Below are 18,228 nucleotides of genomic sequence, written 5' to 3'. Positions count from 1 at the left end.
GTATATGCAAGTTTTATGCCACAGGTATAAATTCCCTTTGTTTTTGTTTTGTTTATTTAAAGTTTCTCTTGTTATCATAGTATGCTTTCTTGACATTTATTTACTGAGTAAGCTTCTGTATATGAATGTAAAAAAATACATTGTATAAACGTTGAAAATTAGAACATCCTCATTGGATGTCTAATTTTAAGATTTGTTAAATTGTACATTTGTTGTTTCATAATTTTTGTGTAATAAACTTTTAAAAATTTAGGAAATGCTTTTACTTTACCTTCTGTGGTAGGATAAACTCATAGGTAGCTACTTGAAAGAATCTGATAATGATTTGATGACGAAACTATATTCAAACTTCCTGATTTGAAGCAGTTAAAATATCTCTGTACAGTTGGTTATAATTAATTATAAAGCACACTATCTATCTTCCTTGTCCCGATCAATATTTAAGAATGTAATTTTTATTAGACAGTTTAAACCTCAAATGATGAGAATTCCACTTCATAACAGCTTGAGTATATGATGCAGTAGGACTTATGTTACATTAAACAGTTGTTTTAAATGAAAAACTTTGTGTGTTACATAAAATCAAGTGCTCCATATAGAAGATTTGGTGTATTTCTTAATCTAAAAATGAGTTCAATGATAAATTAGTGTTTTCAAGAAACTACAGTCAAGGTCAAGATACATTTTTTTATTTTAGTGTTTTTGAAACACTTTCATATTGTAGGTAGTCTACTGATAAAAAGGAAAACTTAGTAGTAGTTTTGTATGAAAAAGTTTTTGCTGTAATAGAAAATTTAAATAGTTTTCTCAAAATAAGTATCAAAACCATTGTTTTAAGTTCAGTTTCTTATTATTAAAATGCTGTGTATGTTTTTCATAAAAACCTTATACTTCTTTGAATATCTTATTTTTGTTTATTTTTTACAAGGAACTTAAAAGACTTCAAGGAGAATTAGTGCATGCTACAGATGAGGTGGAAAAGAAACGTAGCATTCTCAGTCGTTTAAACCCTGAATACATGGAGAAATTTGTTTTCCCTGCCCAAAAGCATGCAGATGACTTATGGAAACAGGCCCAGCAGTTACAAGAGTAAGTTGAGCTAACATGGTTCAGTGGTTATTGTGTCCATACCATAAATCTGTGGGTTCATGGTTCATATATAGTTACTGCAGAAACATACTAGGCACTTTAAGGCTGTGAGTACACTATAATAGTGATAGTCAAATGTTAGTATTCATTCATATAAGAGATGGCTGTGGTAGCTAATATAAATCCCTTACTTCTTATGAGTTATCAAAAGGCACTTAAATGTTTACTAGAGTATCTCAAGAAATGGTACAATAAAGAACTAGAATTTATAGATAGTTAAATAAATTATCTATTGTTAGATTAGAATGTTTCTTTTATGAAACTCATTTGTTTACTCAGATCTGGACTGTGACAGTCTTTTTTATAAACAGTTTTATATGAAGGTCATGTTTCAATAAAAAGTTTAATTTTTACAGGGATAAAATATATTTATTAGCATTAATTTTCAAAGTTTATTTATTACACTGCTAGTAAGCTTTAAAGATTTATTAAAAGTACAAACCTTCATTTTTACAGCAGGCAAAACATAGAGGAACTGTTGACTATAATTCTTTGTGTAGAAATAGCTTTTTATTGTAATTTTCACTGAAATTTAAAATTTAGAAATCTTCAATTGGTTTAAAAATATTAATTTTGACACTTTGCTGTGACACAAAATATGGACTGATACTCAAGTTTGAAACACTGCCCCTAATTAGAAAAAAAGGATTGGTTATGGAATTTGAAACATTGTCTCAAAACTGATAAGAAACAATGCCAAATTAACTAAGAGTTTGGTTGTTGAAAAAAAAAAAAGTTTGCTTATGTGCAACAGATTTAAGGGAAGTCTGTAATTTAAAAGTCTTTTAAAATGTTTTATTGTTTCATCATGTTTTAACACTAAGATTTTTACATTTTTTTAATATGTAAAGTTTTATACTTGCAGTCGTTTTAGTGCTACAAAGAAAGTTTCAGATCTTCCACTGAAAGCAGCTAAAGCATACAAAGAAATTGTTGATGCTTTGAAAGCAGCTGAGGAAGCTGCTAAGGAAGCTGCCTCTTCCGCAGAACGAGCTTATGGTGTGGTAAGGCATTTAAAATATCAGAAAAGCTTTTATAAAATGTTAAAAGAAAGCTAATGCATGAATAGAAACCATTAATGTGTGTAGGTTCCATAAGTAAGGTTTACTGTATAAGTAAGGTACACTATATCCTTTCTTCAGTTTCACTTGCACCAAAATTAAGATCTGACTGACTTAAAATTTGTAAACTAACTAAGCCTTGTGAGATATTATTCAGCTTACAGCCAGAAATATTGTTAACAGTGAGGGTACCAAACTTGTAAGGTATATACATTCTAATCTTTATAAGTAAGAATGTAATAACATTATATTCAATTTGTTATGCTTTATATTGGTTTGTTTTCAGTCATGATCTCTGTAGGCAGGTTGCTTTGAGGAGAAATTTATTATTGATTAAAAAAGAGGTTATGGTGATCTGAAGAGTGTAATGGCATCAAAGTGTGCCTCGTGATGTTGTATGATGTTAAAAGTTTGAGAAGGGAATATATGGTGTGTTAAGATATTAATATTTGTTTTTCAAAAATATGTTACATATGGATTAGATTTGTTTTTCAGTCACTATAACTAAATAAATGTTTTGAAATATAAGTTGTTTTTTTATTTTTGCCTGTGACATTTGTATAAACATGAAAACCCATTATTTCATTTAAACTCATTAATATGAAGGAGACATGTTTCAACCTATTTGTGTTTTGCATTCACTAAATTATTGTGGTGTTTTCTAGTTGGATTTATACAAGCAATTTTTATAAAGTATTTTAAGAATAAAAATGCACAAAAACACGTAATTATAGGCTTATAATTTATTGATGTAATTTGAGTCAACTTATTTTAATTAAGTTAATTATCTGTACTATATCCACCGTATTGTTTTATTCCCCTGTGGATTTTAGTGTTGTTCAAATTAAGCACAACTTTCAAACTAATGTCCTGTTCAAGAGTGAGTGATACAGCTAGGATATTAATGGTGCTTTATGCTATAGGCTTATCCAGGTACAGATGATGCTTTAATAAAGCAGGCTGAAAGAGCTCGTGCTAGAAGTGAAGAATTATTGCAAGAAGCTGTAAAGCTACGAGATGAAAAAGTTCCAGGTGAGATGTTGCATGGGTTAAACATTGAAAGCTGGCTAAGTATGTAAAAGTTAATTTGTTATACCAATATTTTAATGCCTTTCAGTATTTAAGCTATAACTTTTAAACTCTTTTACTCCTTATATAAATGATCATTTTTTAGAATATTTTAAATTCTGGTATTGCACAAAAACTTATTGGGTAGTAATGTACAGAAGACAAAAGATAGATCTGAAATGCTATATTTCACACATCTCTGATTTAGAACCATAATGAATAAATCAAGAAGAATATAAAGAGAAAGAAATATCTACACTTAACTTATTTACACATGACTCATTCATGGTTTATTGTTTTAAGACCTTCTGTGTCTATTATATCTTTATGTACTTTGTTGTGATTAAAACTTCTTTTCATTGTAAAAAATAATAATAATATCACAGAGTTGCTAATAACTGTGATGTGGGATTCAGTATAAGTTAATAGCAAGTTATATCATTTTGCTAGTAAGTTGGCTCGTTTATTTGCTTCATATCTGTCAGTTTAATTATTAAAGTAATAGTGTATCAGATCTAGCTATTTACTTTTGTTACATGAACACAGGTGTTTTCAAGTCGCATAATGGAAATGAGGAGAGCATGAAAGTGTTAATATTTGTTCCTTTATGATGTTTTGAAAGTGATTAAAAACTGAGTTTACTCTTAGTAAAACTTAGTGGAATCTTCTATTGGGTAAAAGGGTGCCTGCCATTTACCTCATGTAAGTTCTGCTTTTCACTCTCTGTTAAAAAAATAAAGGTTCTTTTTTTTAATTTATTGTGTTAGGCATACTGTAGAGATTTTTTAAACTTTTCTTTTCAATTTTGCATTTTGATACTCTGTGACACAACTTTTCAGTTACTTTGTTAAAATAGAAAAAAACCTGCAACAGTGAATAACTATTAATGCCACTTACTGAAGCAATGCCCCTGATTACATCATTTTTAGGCATGGATGTCAATGTATTAACGGTTATGTTGTTAATAGGCACTGTAATGCATTTTTATTCATTTAAAGCTAGCTAGAAGAGAGATTCTGACAAATATATATGTTCTGTTACCAGTTTGCATTTGAGGTGTTTTTTTTCCAGAGTGATTATTAAAATTTAACTTTAAAAAAAGTAACAAATAAATGAATAATACTAATAGTAAGTAACTGGTGTTGAAATAGATAAATAACAATACATTATTAATTTTCATTCCAATTGTGGTTTGTATATGATTTAAATTAAACTTGTACAAACGTAACTTCACTAAGTTAGTTGATGCTATAACAGTTATTGTTTTTGGAGTTTAATAATGTAAGTAATAACTCACCTGCTACTGTATCATTCATACATTAGCTCACCTGATGAGCCTTGCATATAGCTGATGTAGTGTGGTTGATACTGTTGTTAGAATTAGTAAATGTTTAGCAGAATCCTTCCACTGTTGCCATTCATACTGTGATGCTTGTTACCAGTAGGCATGTGCAATTGTTTCACAGTGAACTTTTTTTTTTGCATTTATAAAAATCTTAATTTTCCTTATTTTCTATTTAATCAGAACTCCAACATCTTCTTAAAGAAAAAAATGATGTATTGAATAAGATAGAAGAAAACAATGGAAACAGTAAACAGAATCTCGATGTAATCAATAATGAATTAAATCGCCTTCCCAGAGGTTTGTATTATTCAACATTTTCATTTTTTCTGTACGTCTTTAACCTTAAACACTGTGTTGTATTTGCACACACAGTTTTTGGCAGTTACACATCTATCTGTGTGTATTTTTTTTTCTTGCTCATGTCCAAGTACATTTCTTCTTTGCAGACTTTCAGAAAATTGTTTCCAGTGCAACAAACAAAGATAAACAATTCCTATTCGTAGTAATCATTAATCAACTCTGTTCCAATAATGATCACATTCTAGTACTCCAGTACAAAACATTTATGTTAATAAATGCGTTACTGTTTCACGAATCTAGTATTTTAGGTTTTGTCGTGGGAGGAATATTACCAACGTCATAGTTTTTATACAACATCAGTACTGTACAAATTGGCTCTAAGGTGTTTTTCTTTTATGTTTTCAAGGAGTTGGAGATGAGCTACAAAAAGTGGAAGGCCAGCTTAGTCAAACATTGCATCAGGCTGAGAGTACTCATCAAAGAATTGATAATATACAGAAGAAAATTGATGAAGAACTCAGTCCTAGATTTGAAGCTTTGAAGGCTGGGTCTGTGGCTGGATTAGGAAGCATCAGTGATACCAGTGTGTACTGTATTTATTAAGGGATGATATGTGCTGACTTTTGTCTGATGTTTTATGTAATTGAAATAAAGCATATGAGCATTGTTTTTTGAAGTATTTCAAAACAGTCCACTGTTACTTTAAGCATTAGTTAGATTCATTGATCATAGTGAGTGAATTTTGAGGAAGTAAAGTCTAGGAAAAGCTAACAATTGAATTTTTTAACCCACTAGAACTAATTATGTTTGAGTAGTATTTCAATAAATACAGTAAATGGTGATTCATTTTTGATTTTGATTACCTGTTGAACCATACATGTGCTAATTTGACTGAATGTTGAACTGTACATGTACTTATTTCTTAAAATATTAGATTGGTTTTTAAGGTTACATCTTTCTAATAAAGTTACATTTAAAACTTTTTAAATATCTTAGTTATTTGAAAGTGTAGAAGGTTTATGGAGATGTACAATTTTTATTTTTAGCTGCTAATATTGTACCTTTGTTAATTCTGGGACATTATCACAGTAATTAGTTCACTGTTATTTGTAACTGTGAAATACATTTAGTTTTATTTAATGTCTGTGCAGTTAATAAAGCTAGAAATGACACAGTAGATCTCAGGAGACAGGCTGAAGAAGCAGAGAGACTTGCAAAGACTATAGAATCACGTCACAGAGATACTCAACTAAAACTAAAAGAGTTAAAGAACAAAATCAAGTTTGCCAGACAAATGGCTTCAAGCGTAAGTGAAGCTTTAATAACATCTAAAGAATGTGAAATCATTTTTTTTTTATCACTTTGACATGTTTTACAGTTCTCAACAACTCATTAGCATCCAACGTGTTTTATAGTAGAAAGATAAGTTTTTTTCACAAATTTTCTTTCCTGATGCTTTTCAAAAATGTTTTTACAAACTTTATGTGAAGATGTACCTTCCAGTGAAAACTTAGAGAGAGATTTATAATGGTAAAACCCATTAAAGATGGTTTGTAAAATTTAAGATCTTAATAAATTATAGTAATATTAAGTATTGCCTAAAGTTAAATGACTTTCAAAAACTAATTGGACATGGCTAACTCCTTTCAGCTCAAAGTTTCTCTGACCACTGACAAGAGTGGAAACTGTGTTAGGTCATATCGGCCACAGATTCAGCCATCAACGACCAACAGTATTATCCTTAATTATGCTCTCAACAGAAAAGATGATCGTGATAGCCTGCTATTTTACTTAGCCAGTACAGTATCTGTAAGTAGCTGTATATAACACAAAGTTTGAATATCTCTTAAAGAGCAAGATATCTCAGATTCCTGGTGATGGAAAATAACCATCAATAAATTTGAAATACATAAGTACCTATTTTTTAACAAGACTGTTTGGCAGTATTAAGTTGGTTCTGACCCATCATAGCTCTTTATGTTTTAATTGGCAAATAAAACATGTAAACTGACAATTATCATAAAAAATGTGTTTATTGAACACTCAGGTTGTCCTTGCTTATGTTATTCATTATATTTTTTCTGCATCTTACTAACAATCAATAGTATTTCAAATTCTCCAAGGACTTGTGTACAAAATTCAAAACCTAATGGAAGAGAGAATGTGGTATTTTTACATGTTTAGAAAACAAATAAGATGTTGGTAAGATATGTGACCTCTTTTAATTATATGTATGATCTAAAGTTTTTATAATGCATGAAATTAACTTCAGGAAAAAAAAAGGCTGTTAAATTGATTTGAAGAGCTAAGGTTTTTTTAATTGAATAGCTATTTATGGGTCATCAACTGAGTTTGAATATATATATTTTCTTCTAGTTATTACCTTATACCAGCATTTCCCAAACTTTTTCAGCCAGGGACTAGTTTATTTTTGTAATTCTTCATGAAGCCAGGCCTCTTCAAATACTTTATTAGATAACCCGCTGAGACTTAACATCAGTCTGGAAGCATTAGTTCTATCAATACATTATTGATTATAAAATATACAAGTGTTTTATAGTAACACTGTGTAGAAAGAAATAAAACAAATTATACTTCATTGTTATTTAATATTTACATTAACTGTATATTTATTAATGCTCTTTTAAGAAATAACTTACCTAATGAGAAGGATGATGCTGTTTTCATCATATAACAACTTCAAATCAGGAGGAAAAGAAGTCTGGTTGGACATCTAATCTGTTTCTGTACTTGCTTTTTAAGAAAACGAACATTGTAAAGTCTGATTTGCATGTATAAGTCGTGACAAAGGGCATAAGAAATCTTGCTGCTTTTTCTGATAAATTTTAATACTCAGCACAACAACTGAACCAAACATTAATTAATGAGACTTGAATAAAAAACAGTCTTTTAGTGCAGTGTCACAAGACAGTTCAATAATAGAATTAATTTCTGATTTACTGAGTTGTAATCTTTCCTCATTTTCCTTGTCAATAATAAAAGGGTTCCTGGTCCACATTTTACAGCTGTCAATTGGAAGAAAATATTCCTTCAAGCATGATTTTAGCTCCAACAGATGCTCTTTGAGAAAATCTCATCAGGAATGTTACCTTCTTCATCTCGGTTTTGTAATTCTGTTAAAGTAGAAAAAGTCATAATTTATCTTCTCAACTCAATGCACCCACAAGTTAATTTGTTTTGTAGCTGCTTCTATCTTTCTGTCTTTTTATTTAATGCATTTAAGAGGTGAAAAATATCATATAAATAGGCCACCTTGATTAACCAATACAAATTATAAAACCTATCTCTAAATTCAAATCTCACATCCTTTGCTGATGGGGAATTTTGCTCCAAAAAACAAGATAACTCTCTTCTTTATTTTGATGAGTCTTTTTAAGACATTTCCTTTTGATAACCATTGAACTTTACAGTAAAGATTCTGGAATTCAACAAACTAGATTTTATGTAATATATTTTATGAATTTAACACACTTTTGCATAGTTGAATTCAAAATTAAGGGAATTTTCTTCACAGCTGATGCCTCTGTGTGAATGCTACAATGCATCAAATCACAGTCTGGTGTCATTGCTCAGATCCCCTGGAAAACTCCTGTCTGGGAATCTGCCTTTGACCAAGCACCATCAGTATTCAGTATTTTCTATTGAATAGCACTCTGAATTGTAAGATTATTGATTAAATTAAAAAATTTCATGAGCTGTTGTTCTTGTTGGAAGTGGTTTACAAAACAGCAAATCTTTATAGATTGTGTCCTTATAATCATATCTTGCAAAGTACATAAAATTGGCATTATCTGCTATGTCTGTGCTTTCATCCACTTGTAACAAAAAAACTGACTATGCTGAATTTAAGATATAAGAGTTTCTTCAATATTTTTTGTCATATTTGCAAATCTATGCTTCACTGTATTATTAGATAGGGACAGTATATTCAACTGATTTTCTTGTTTTATTATAAACGTGATATGTATTTTTTTACTGCAGGAAATATTAAGGTTTCATCTGTAGTATGCAGATAACTTGTCTCTACTATTAGTTTTGAAATTTCATATGAGGCCATATCAGGTCATCATTGAAAGATCTTGTGGAAATTAGTGTGTGAAATTATTTGTTTGGAAAAATATTTCATTTTTCTTATTTGTGAAAACGTATATTGACTTACTCAAGTATTCTGGAAGTCTAGTATCCAAGTGGCATTTCAGTTTTAACTTTCATTTGATAATGTTGAACAACAAAGAGCACATCGTAACAAGTCATTACTGCTACCACCATTTATAAAACCACACTTCAAATGTTCATCACAATGCTGTCAAGTCCAATAGTTCTTTGTTTTCTCTTCTTTGTTACCAAGTTGTACATTATTTTCACTAACTTCAGTTTCACATGAACTAGGCTGCATTTGAAATATTTCTTGTGTGATGCATGTTTCTTTCAACCATCTATCCATATTGGAGAAGGGTTTTTCCTAAAAATGAACAACTTAAAAAACTGATACTTCTAGAATCAGCTACCAGCAACTTGTTTGCTGCCACCTGGTGCTATCAGTTGTAAGATTCGGGTCTTGCATGCCTGTAAATTTTTGTTAACAGAGTAAACAAATTTAATACATTTGGAATAAAGTTCCTGAAATTTTGGAGTCAAATAACTAGTTAACTTGAATGAACAAATGGTATTTTTATCTAAGAAAAAATCCATTCTTTGATCTTACCTGCAGACAGGGGAAGATCAGCTTGAACTCAGCAAGGGAACGTGTCTATCTAATATATAGTTTAAATGTACAGCATTTCACAAGAATCTCAAGGTTATCAACATTGGGAAATTTAATCTTAGGTTCTCTAAGTTGCACTAAGTGAGAACACTTTAACTCCTGTGGGACTGAAGGTATGAAGGGAACCATCAGCTTGTGAATTTATAGTTTTGTAACCTTAAGTACAAACTTTCACTTATCATTCCTGTTATATTAGCTGAGTTGAAATACTGAGAAATCTATCTTAGATGAAATGAAAATTTAAATTATAATGTATTTGTAAATATTAATTTTATTAGAATGTATTTATATTAACTGGTTTAATTACATTTTTTCTTTAATATACAACAAGGGCTTGGAAAAAAGTTTAAAATTGATGGTTAGTAGTGAAAGGGTTAAAATTAAATTAATGTTTTTCGTCTTCTACAGACTGGCACTTTTTTTCATGGACTGCTGCCAGGTCATGGATGACACTTTGGGAAAGGTTGCCTTATACTTTATCTATCTATGTATCTGTTTGTTTATCAACTTTATTTGGTATATAATTATATGAATAACAAGAAGCAAATACTGTATGTATAACACAACAGTGGATTGAATTATTTTGTTCAACCTGTATATAACTTCTCTTTTTCATTCAGGATGACTTTATGGCCATAGAGATGGTCAACCGCAAAATTCACTTCTTGTGGAATGCAGGAGGTGGCACACAAGTTTTGAAACATGGTCGCACACTTCAAGTAAATGATGAACAATTGTCAAAAGAAGACTACTGGTATATAATAGAAATAAACAGGCCAGTCATATTTCACATACCTGAATTATAGCTTTATAATAATACAAAATGGTGAAGTTGTAGGATTTATTAGCATGTGTGACAGGTAAATCATATTTCTGAAGTGCACAAAAAGTTGTTCTTACAACTATATTATTCAGTTACATTAAGTACTTATAATAATCGTTAAACTATAACATAAAGAAGGAAATTATCTCATATCAAATACGAGCACATTCATTATGTTAACTAATGATTTTTATTTAAGATTGATAGGAATAGTGTTTAAATACATATTCAAAGATATGTTTGACAGGGAACTATATATTTTATGCTTGTACATGCCACCCATAAAAGTTTACACATGGACCTTTTGTTGATGTAACTTAAGTACAGCACAACATTCAGAATTTATTAATATATGTGTGTAAAAGAATGTTGTATTTTTATTTTCAAGAAGAAAATTTGGTTAAAAAGCTGTAAAAGTGCAGAATATATAGATAGTTTTGTTGCTTTTCCTGTCACTTTTTTTTTCTAAATAAGATGTGTTTTGAAATAAAAACTTGTATAGTTTATCTTGCCTTTATTTTATCATGTCTCTATGTGATATTAAATTAAAAAAGGTTTTTCTTTTCTAATTTTAGAATTGGGAATCTGGCCACATTAACAGTGAAATCAGCATCAAAGAAAGCTGAACCAGATCATAGCAAAGTTCAAGGGCACTCATCATTGGAGTTCACAAAAATGAACCTCAACTCTTCATCTCATTTCTTTATTGGTGGAATTCCATCCAGTATAAAGGTACTCTTATGTCCTTTAGTGCTTGGACTGCATGCATGTTGTATTTCTGTACAAACATGTCCTGGCTTGTCTTAGTAGTTAGGGTACATGAATTACAATCTTCAGATTGTTTGATTGAAATTCTGAGTCAAACGTGCTCACCATTTCATTTGTGTAGGGGGTGTAATGTAATGATCATTCCCACTGTTTTTTGATTAAAAGTAGCCAGATTGTTGAAGGTGGGTGTGACCATAAATAAATGAAGAAATTGAACAAAAACACTGGAATTTAACAACACCTTTACCAGTTATTTCTGTAAACAGATATTGGAATTTAGTAACAACACCTTCTTCTCCAGTTATTTATGAACATCAAAACCAGTTTAACTCTCTCCAAATTGATCAATCATGTGACTTCTTTGTACTCATTTAAATTATTTATAGTATTAATACTTCTAACTTTCAATATTGTTTGGATATCTTCACAGTTTGAAGTCTTTTCACTTAACATTATAAGTCTTTCAAGTACAAAAATAATACTTTTTAGTAAAATAATTTTAATGAACTAAAATAAAGATTTGTCCATGAATATATTTTGTATTTATTTTGAACAATCTGTTTGCAAAGTGATTTTCATTAGTATTAAAAATGCTTTTCTTTGTCTCAAAAATCCCAAATCTCTAAAACCTAAATATATTTCAAATGTTTATTTTCAATACAACATTACATTGCATCTGTTATTTTTCTACTCAAACACTATACAAAGTTGGTCAATTTGACTGACCTTGTAACCCCACCTCAAAATAAAAAAAAGTAAAATTACAATCCTTTTCTTTCTAGAATGACTTCAAATGTAGTATGAAACTACATTTGTTTATCCTAATTAGTTTTAAATTTGTAACAATGTACATCTATTTGTACTTGTATTTTACTGTTTAATTGCTCTTTAAGGTGTGTCTAACAATTATTCTTGCAATTATAAGTTGTCATTCAATTGGGGAATGTGCAGCTCATATTACGCTGTTGAATTACATTACTCATGAGCTACTTGCATGCATGGCTTGTGAACAATTTCTAATTACATTATTATTATTATTGTTTATTTTACCTCCTCTAACTTTAACTAGCACAAAGGAGAAACATAACAATGTGAAATACAGTACTTACCTGAATATTGTTTCTTCTCTTGAGTATCAATGACAGCTAACCCTACCTTTTTCAACCTAATGGTAGTAGTGTATTAAATAATTTATATTTTGTTAAATAATGCACCAAAGAAAATAGACTAATAACAAGCAAAAGAGCAGGGAATTTCCTCTAATAATTGTTCTGGTTTTCTGAGTGTTTGAAAAGAGCCATTATAGATATATTTCTCTATCTCAGAATGGCTGGTATGGATATTAACACTTTTATCGATAAGCAGAGAACAACAGGTTAACATTATAGATACATTTCTGTTGTGATTCATTTGGGAACCAGAATTGAATTATAAGTGAAATTGAATATTCTGTGCTCAGAAAAAAAACATTATACGATACATGATTTGATAGAAAAAAATCTTGACATTATATTGGTTATTGGTAATATGTAATTAAACATAGGAGAGAACTGTTAACAAATCCTGGAAGAGAGGATGTGGTAGGAGAGTTCTATTTAATATTTCTGCAACTAAACAAAGTTAAATACTATAAAAATTATAGTTTGTCTGAGCAATTCAGATATAATGAGTAATAACATATAAATTTTGTAGTTTCTTAGAGGGTTGTGAATAAAATAAAGATGAGAAGATACCTGGAGAAAATGTATCCCACTAGAGGAAATTAAAAACTTAAAACTTTTAAAATATGGGTTATTGGTTAAGATTTTATGCTATACTGATTGGCATAACATAAACAAAAAGTAGTTTAATGAAATTATGAATGTAAGACACTAAAACTTTGTGTCATATGCAGTAAGGGCTATATGGAAGAAGAGGGTTAATAACATTTTGTACAGTTATGATGAAACTTGAAAAATGAAGGTTAGTAATATGTGCACCAGTTATTTCTGTATGTAAAATTCAAAGTTTAGTATCACAGTACTCGGTTGTATTTCTACATAAAACCAAAGTAACTATAAAGCCAATTAGTAGAGTACATACCTCTGTTGTACTGTTTATGTTATAATTACTTCAGAAAAAAAATACAATAATATGTCTCTCGTTATGAATGGACACTAACCACTTTTTGCAGTTCAATGAGGAATAATATTCTATGTGTGTCCACAAAGTTTCATTAAAATCTGAATTTTTGACTGAATTTAAAGAGTAAAAATAGTGAAAACATGATCCCCTTGTTAACAGGTAGGGAATTTTTTGCATGTTATTACCTTGATCTTTCAAAAACTAGTCACTTCTAAGTTTGGTCATAGTCTAAATGTATACCATCATTCACCCAAATCCATTCAGCTGTCTTCAAGAAATCTTGCTGACAAACATAAAAATTCAAACATACATAGACACACACATAACCTCTGTCTGTCTTGACATTTCTTTTGTATTGTAAGCTGTTAAACGGTGAAGCTTACAGTAGTTATATGTACTTAATTTATACATTTTCAGCATAATTGCTCTCTTAGAAGTTTGTCTCTCCAATAAAGATTTTTTTAACAGTGTTCTTTTTATGGCTTAATAATCACTACTAAAAAGTCAAAATGAAACAAATATTATGATTTCATGTAACAGCCTTTGAAGTAGAGCAAACTCTGGTTGTGCATGAGCTCTGTCTAACATCTTGAGATTTACATTGATTAACGTAATGAAGGGTTTTTACAACAAATATAAAACATTAGGATGTTATTAGAACCCTGACTGACAACTCTGAACGTCGAAAATATCCTCAGAATCCTGGTTGATTGCTCTGCATTAAATTTATTATCACAATTCTGGATAAATATACCTGAAAACTAAGCATCAGAAATTTGACTGAGAACTCTAATCTTTAACTCTGACTAAGTACTTTATACCACAAACAGATTATCAGAACTCAAAGTGACCACTCTGAACACTAAACATATTATCATAACTTTGAATGACTGTCTAAACACTAAACTTATGATCAGAACTCTCACTGACTACTTTGGACATTAAACAGACCATCAGAATCTTGCACAGTCATTTTGAACACCATATGTTGCAAAACTATGAATGAACAAAAAATATTTTTAGAATCCTCATTAGTCATTTTAATCACTAGACAAATTTCTAGAACAATGACTAATTTAATCACTGTTGTCCCTGATGAAGATACAGATCCATCTATCAGAAGTGCTAGTTTGTTTTTAAATTTGCAAACATTTTTTATCCCATGTATTTGTTGCTATCTTTAAACAGATTATTGGACCTCTGATTGGCTACTTTAAACCCCTAAACAGATTCTCAGATTTTTTTTTTCCAAAATCTGATGTTACTACTTTCATAATGTAAAAATGCAATAGAATAGAAAGTTGGAATTGTAAGTTTAGACTGATAAAACAGCAGTAATTTCTATATCTAAATAAATGTTACATTTTAATGAAACTTAATTTCTAATAGGAAATCGACTGGCAAAACAAAGTGTAAGGCAATGTTTTTGTTCACTCTAACACATAAGCTTTATTGGGACCTAGACAGTTCATCTTTAACTGAATAGTAACTTGTATTTCCTACTAGTTCATTATCTTTGCAAGTAAAGAAAACATTATCCAGTTGATATACTGCAGTCTGTCTCTCAAAGAACATTTCAACTGATTTTTTTAACAGGTACCAGGAGAAGTTAAAACTAGATCTTTTACTGGATGTCTTTACGAAGTTAGATTGGATGGAAGCCGTGTAGGACTTTGGAATTTTGTAACCAACTATGGCTGTAGTGGTTGCAAAGAAGGGTAAATCATGTTCTATCTAGCTTAAAGCTCATTAATCCAAAGATATTAGGGTGTATGCAGGAATTGAACCAGTGATACATTTTTTGTTTTGTTTTTATTAAGCACAGTTACATTAAATGAAATAAGCTTTGAAAAATCAATGTAACAAATTAAAACAATCACTAACAGATGACTTTGATTATTTTTATGTTACAAAAGATGTTTTATCATAAATGGCCAGATGTCATGTGTAAACTTAAGTTTAAAATTAGTGTGCATAGATGTACAATACATCTGTTTAATCATACCTGTTTTTAACATACAAAGTGTGAAAGTGAACTTGCCCTGAGTGTTGTTTCTACAGGTTTATTAATAATGGATAATTCCACCTATGTATCTCTTCCATACATATTTTCTGTTTTTTCAACTTATTTCAGTGTTGGTGTGTCCAAAAGCTAAGAATTAATTGTTTTAATGTTTTTTATTATAACAACTACATTTGAACCACCTCGTTTAATGTGAGTTTGAAGTTGGTTATTTACTATAAAGAAAAGTTAATACACTTTTTTGTATCTTACACTCAAGTATAACATCAAAGGTCTAGACATAAAAATATAAGTCTGCTCCAAAGAAAAATAACTATTTACTCAGAAAAACCATGTGGAATTCCTTCCTGGTTTGAAAAACTTGTTGGTTCCTGTAGTTTAACCTTTATACTCATTGTTGGTATACTGTCTTTTTATATCAATCTCAGTTATAAGTTTATTAACTAGGCTGCTGCTTGTTATTTCAGTGTGACATCTTCACCAACAATTTGCTCTTTTCCAACTTCGAAATTTTATAATTATATAACCCGAATTTAATCAAACTGGAAAATATCTTTTGTTCATTTACATTGAATTTATTTTTTCTCTTTTCAGTGTTACTGGACAAGTAGATGCTTCGAAATATATGTTTAAAGGTGGTGGTTACGCTATTCATCGCCAAATAAAGAACTACCCATATTATGAACATACTATTACATTGAAGTTTAAGACTTTTGATGAAAATGCTTTGTTATTTTTCACCTCAAATCCTGAGAAGGCAAGTGTAGTTTTAATTGGTTTTAAATAGCAGTATGTCAGTATTTGTAATTGCACTGTATTACACAAAAATCGAAACAAAAGACTTAAGTGCCATGCAATCATTAACAGCTCATAACTTTAATTGTAACAACCTAAGATTATCTGATTTGTTGGCTCTACAGTTGGAAAACAAAAAGTACCATTAAAAAAAAGTTACAACAAAGTTACAGTTTCTAAGATAAATTTTGCACAGGTGTGAAATCTTAACACATCCTAACACTGTATTCAACATCAAACATGTGAAAATTCTCAACATTTTCTAGAAGTTATGAAACTTTTGTCATGACGAGTTATTACTAATACTATACTCCACCTTAAATGTGCAGATTCTCAACATTTTCTGGAAGTAATGAAACATTCATCATACAGTGTTGTCACTAATACTATACTTCACTTTGATCAGGTGCAGGGTCCTAGCAGTATATTTCCTAGCAGTACTAAAGTTCTTGTTGTGTACTTGCACCTTACAGTACAGATAATCTGTTTGGAAGCTCAGTATTTAAACATAAGTTCTAGTAAACATCTAGGGGTTTTTAGTATTGTTTTTACTTCAGCATATAGTAACCTAATTTAATTTAGATATGAGAATAAATGTTACGATGGTAGGGCCAGTCAAATAATGTAATTCATGATGATGAGAATCCTACTTGAAGTAAAAATGTATGTCAAGACGGCTGGTGTGGGTATTAACACTTTTACTATTAAAGCAGAGAACAACATTTTGACCTTCTCAGGACATCTTCAGCTTAACAAAAAAGAAAAAGAAATGCCCCCTACAATCCTGTATTCGTTTACACTCTTGTCTATAAGATATGTGCCCTGCAATGGTCTGTTGTAAACTCTCTCTTTGTTAACCTGAAGATGACCTTAGAAGGTCGAAATGCTCTTCTCTGCTTTATTAGTAAAAGTGTTAATACCCATACCAGCCACCCTGAGATACAGTCAAAGAATGAATTCTCTCTCTACATTATAGATGCTTTTTTTAATTTCACTTGCGAAGAAAAATAAATCTTTAACACATATTTATGTATATAGTTCTAGTTAATGTATTTTTTATGTTAAGTTTTGGGAATTTTCAGCACTATTGTGTAAAGAGAATAGTTGTTTATTTTTGTATTTTGTAAATGTTTATTCTTTTTTTTTATAACAATTTTTTTCAGTATTTACTCTCTTTCTTGCCAAAGAATTGTGTTTGTGTTTATTTTATAAATGTTCATTGTTTCCTTTATTATAAGAAAGTATGTGGTGTGAAAATGGCTTAAGTCCATCTAATATTAAAAATATGATTTATCTCTGCAAACTTGTAGGGACAGTTTGTGTCCCTAGAGCTTCGAAGTGGAAAGATAGTGTACCAGGCTAGTGTTGGGCCAACCACTAGCAGACTCATCGTTAGTACAACAAAAAGTTTCAACAATGGATACTTGACAAAAACAACCATACAGAGGCGAGGAAACAAAGGTTTGGTTCTCCAAGTTCCACAAGATTCTTATAAATTCATTGTAAAGCTAATTAGTATATGATGGTCATAAAATTAAGGATTTGAGGGATCTGTATTGCTCTGATATATGTTTTTATCAACATTTTCTTAGATGAAGCCTACTAAAACCATTTCCCACAGTATTTATAGAGGTTAAGGCAGTAAGAACTTTGTTCAAGGTTTCAGAATCATACCTGAAAGTAATTATTTTCAGTTACTGAAAATGAAAATTACAAAACAAATTGGGTCAGTAACTGAAACAAATTGTATACAGATTATTTTAACACATCCAGGTTGAAGTTAAGAATTAACTACCTGTTAGTTTCAATCTATCTGTAAAAGAATTAGATGCCAACTAATTTATTGTGAAGAAGATATTCGATGTTTATATCCATGACGTATAAGGGAAATTTTTGCAGTGTATCCAGTTTGATTCTGAAACTCATTACTACAGTCAACTTGCATACACCTTTATTCATGTAATAGTAATAAGTTTTCCCTACTGT

General features: G+C 30.0%; 1 protein-coding gene across 1 annotated transcript in view; it reads left to right on the top strand.

Annotated features, from left to right (window-relative positions):
• LOC143236422 (laminin subunit alpha-1-like) overlaps positions 1-18,228 on the top strand; it is a 144,926-nt gene that overhangs the window by 108,033 nt on the left and 18,665 nt on the right. The window contains 12 exon segments of the mRNA XM_076474685.1: positions 929-1,089; positions 2,015-2,153; positions 3,134-3,242; positions 4,804-4,920; positions 5,330-5,506; positions 6,075-6,229; positions 6,574-6,732; positions 10,330-10,484; positions 11,108-11,264; positions 15,021-15,142; positions 16,042-16,204; positions 17,553-17,703. Coding sequence (XP_076330800.1) covers positions 929-1,089; positions 2,015-2,153; positions 3,134-3,242; positions 4,804-4,920; positions 5,330-5,506; positions 6,075-6,229; positions 6,574-6,732; positions 10,330-10,484; positions 11,108-11,264; positions 15,021-15,142; positions 16,042-16,204; positions 17,553-17,703 — 1,765 coding nt within the window.

Source organism: Tachypleus tridentatus, chromosome 13, assembly GCF_004210375.1.
Source record: "Tachypleus tridentatus isolate NWPU-2018 chromosome 13, ASM421037v1, whole genome shotgun sequence".
NCBI lineage: Eukaryota > Metazoa > Arthropoda > Merostomata > Xiphosura > Limulidae > Tachypleus > Tachypleus tridentatus.
This window is presented reverse-complemented; position numbering and strand designations above follow the sequence as displayed.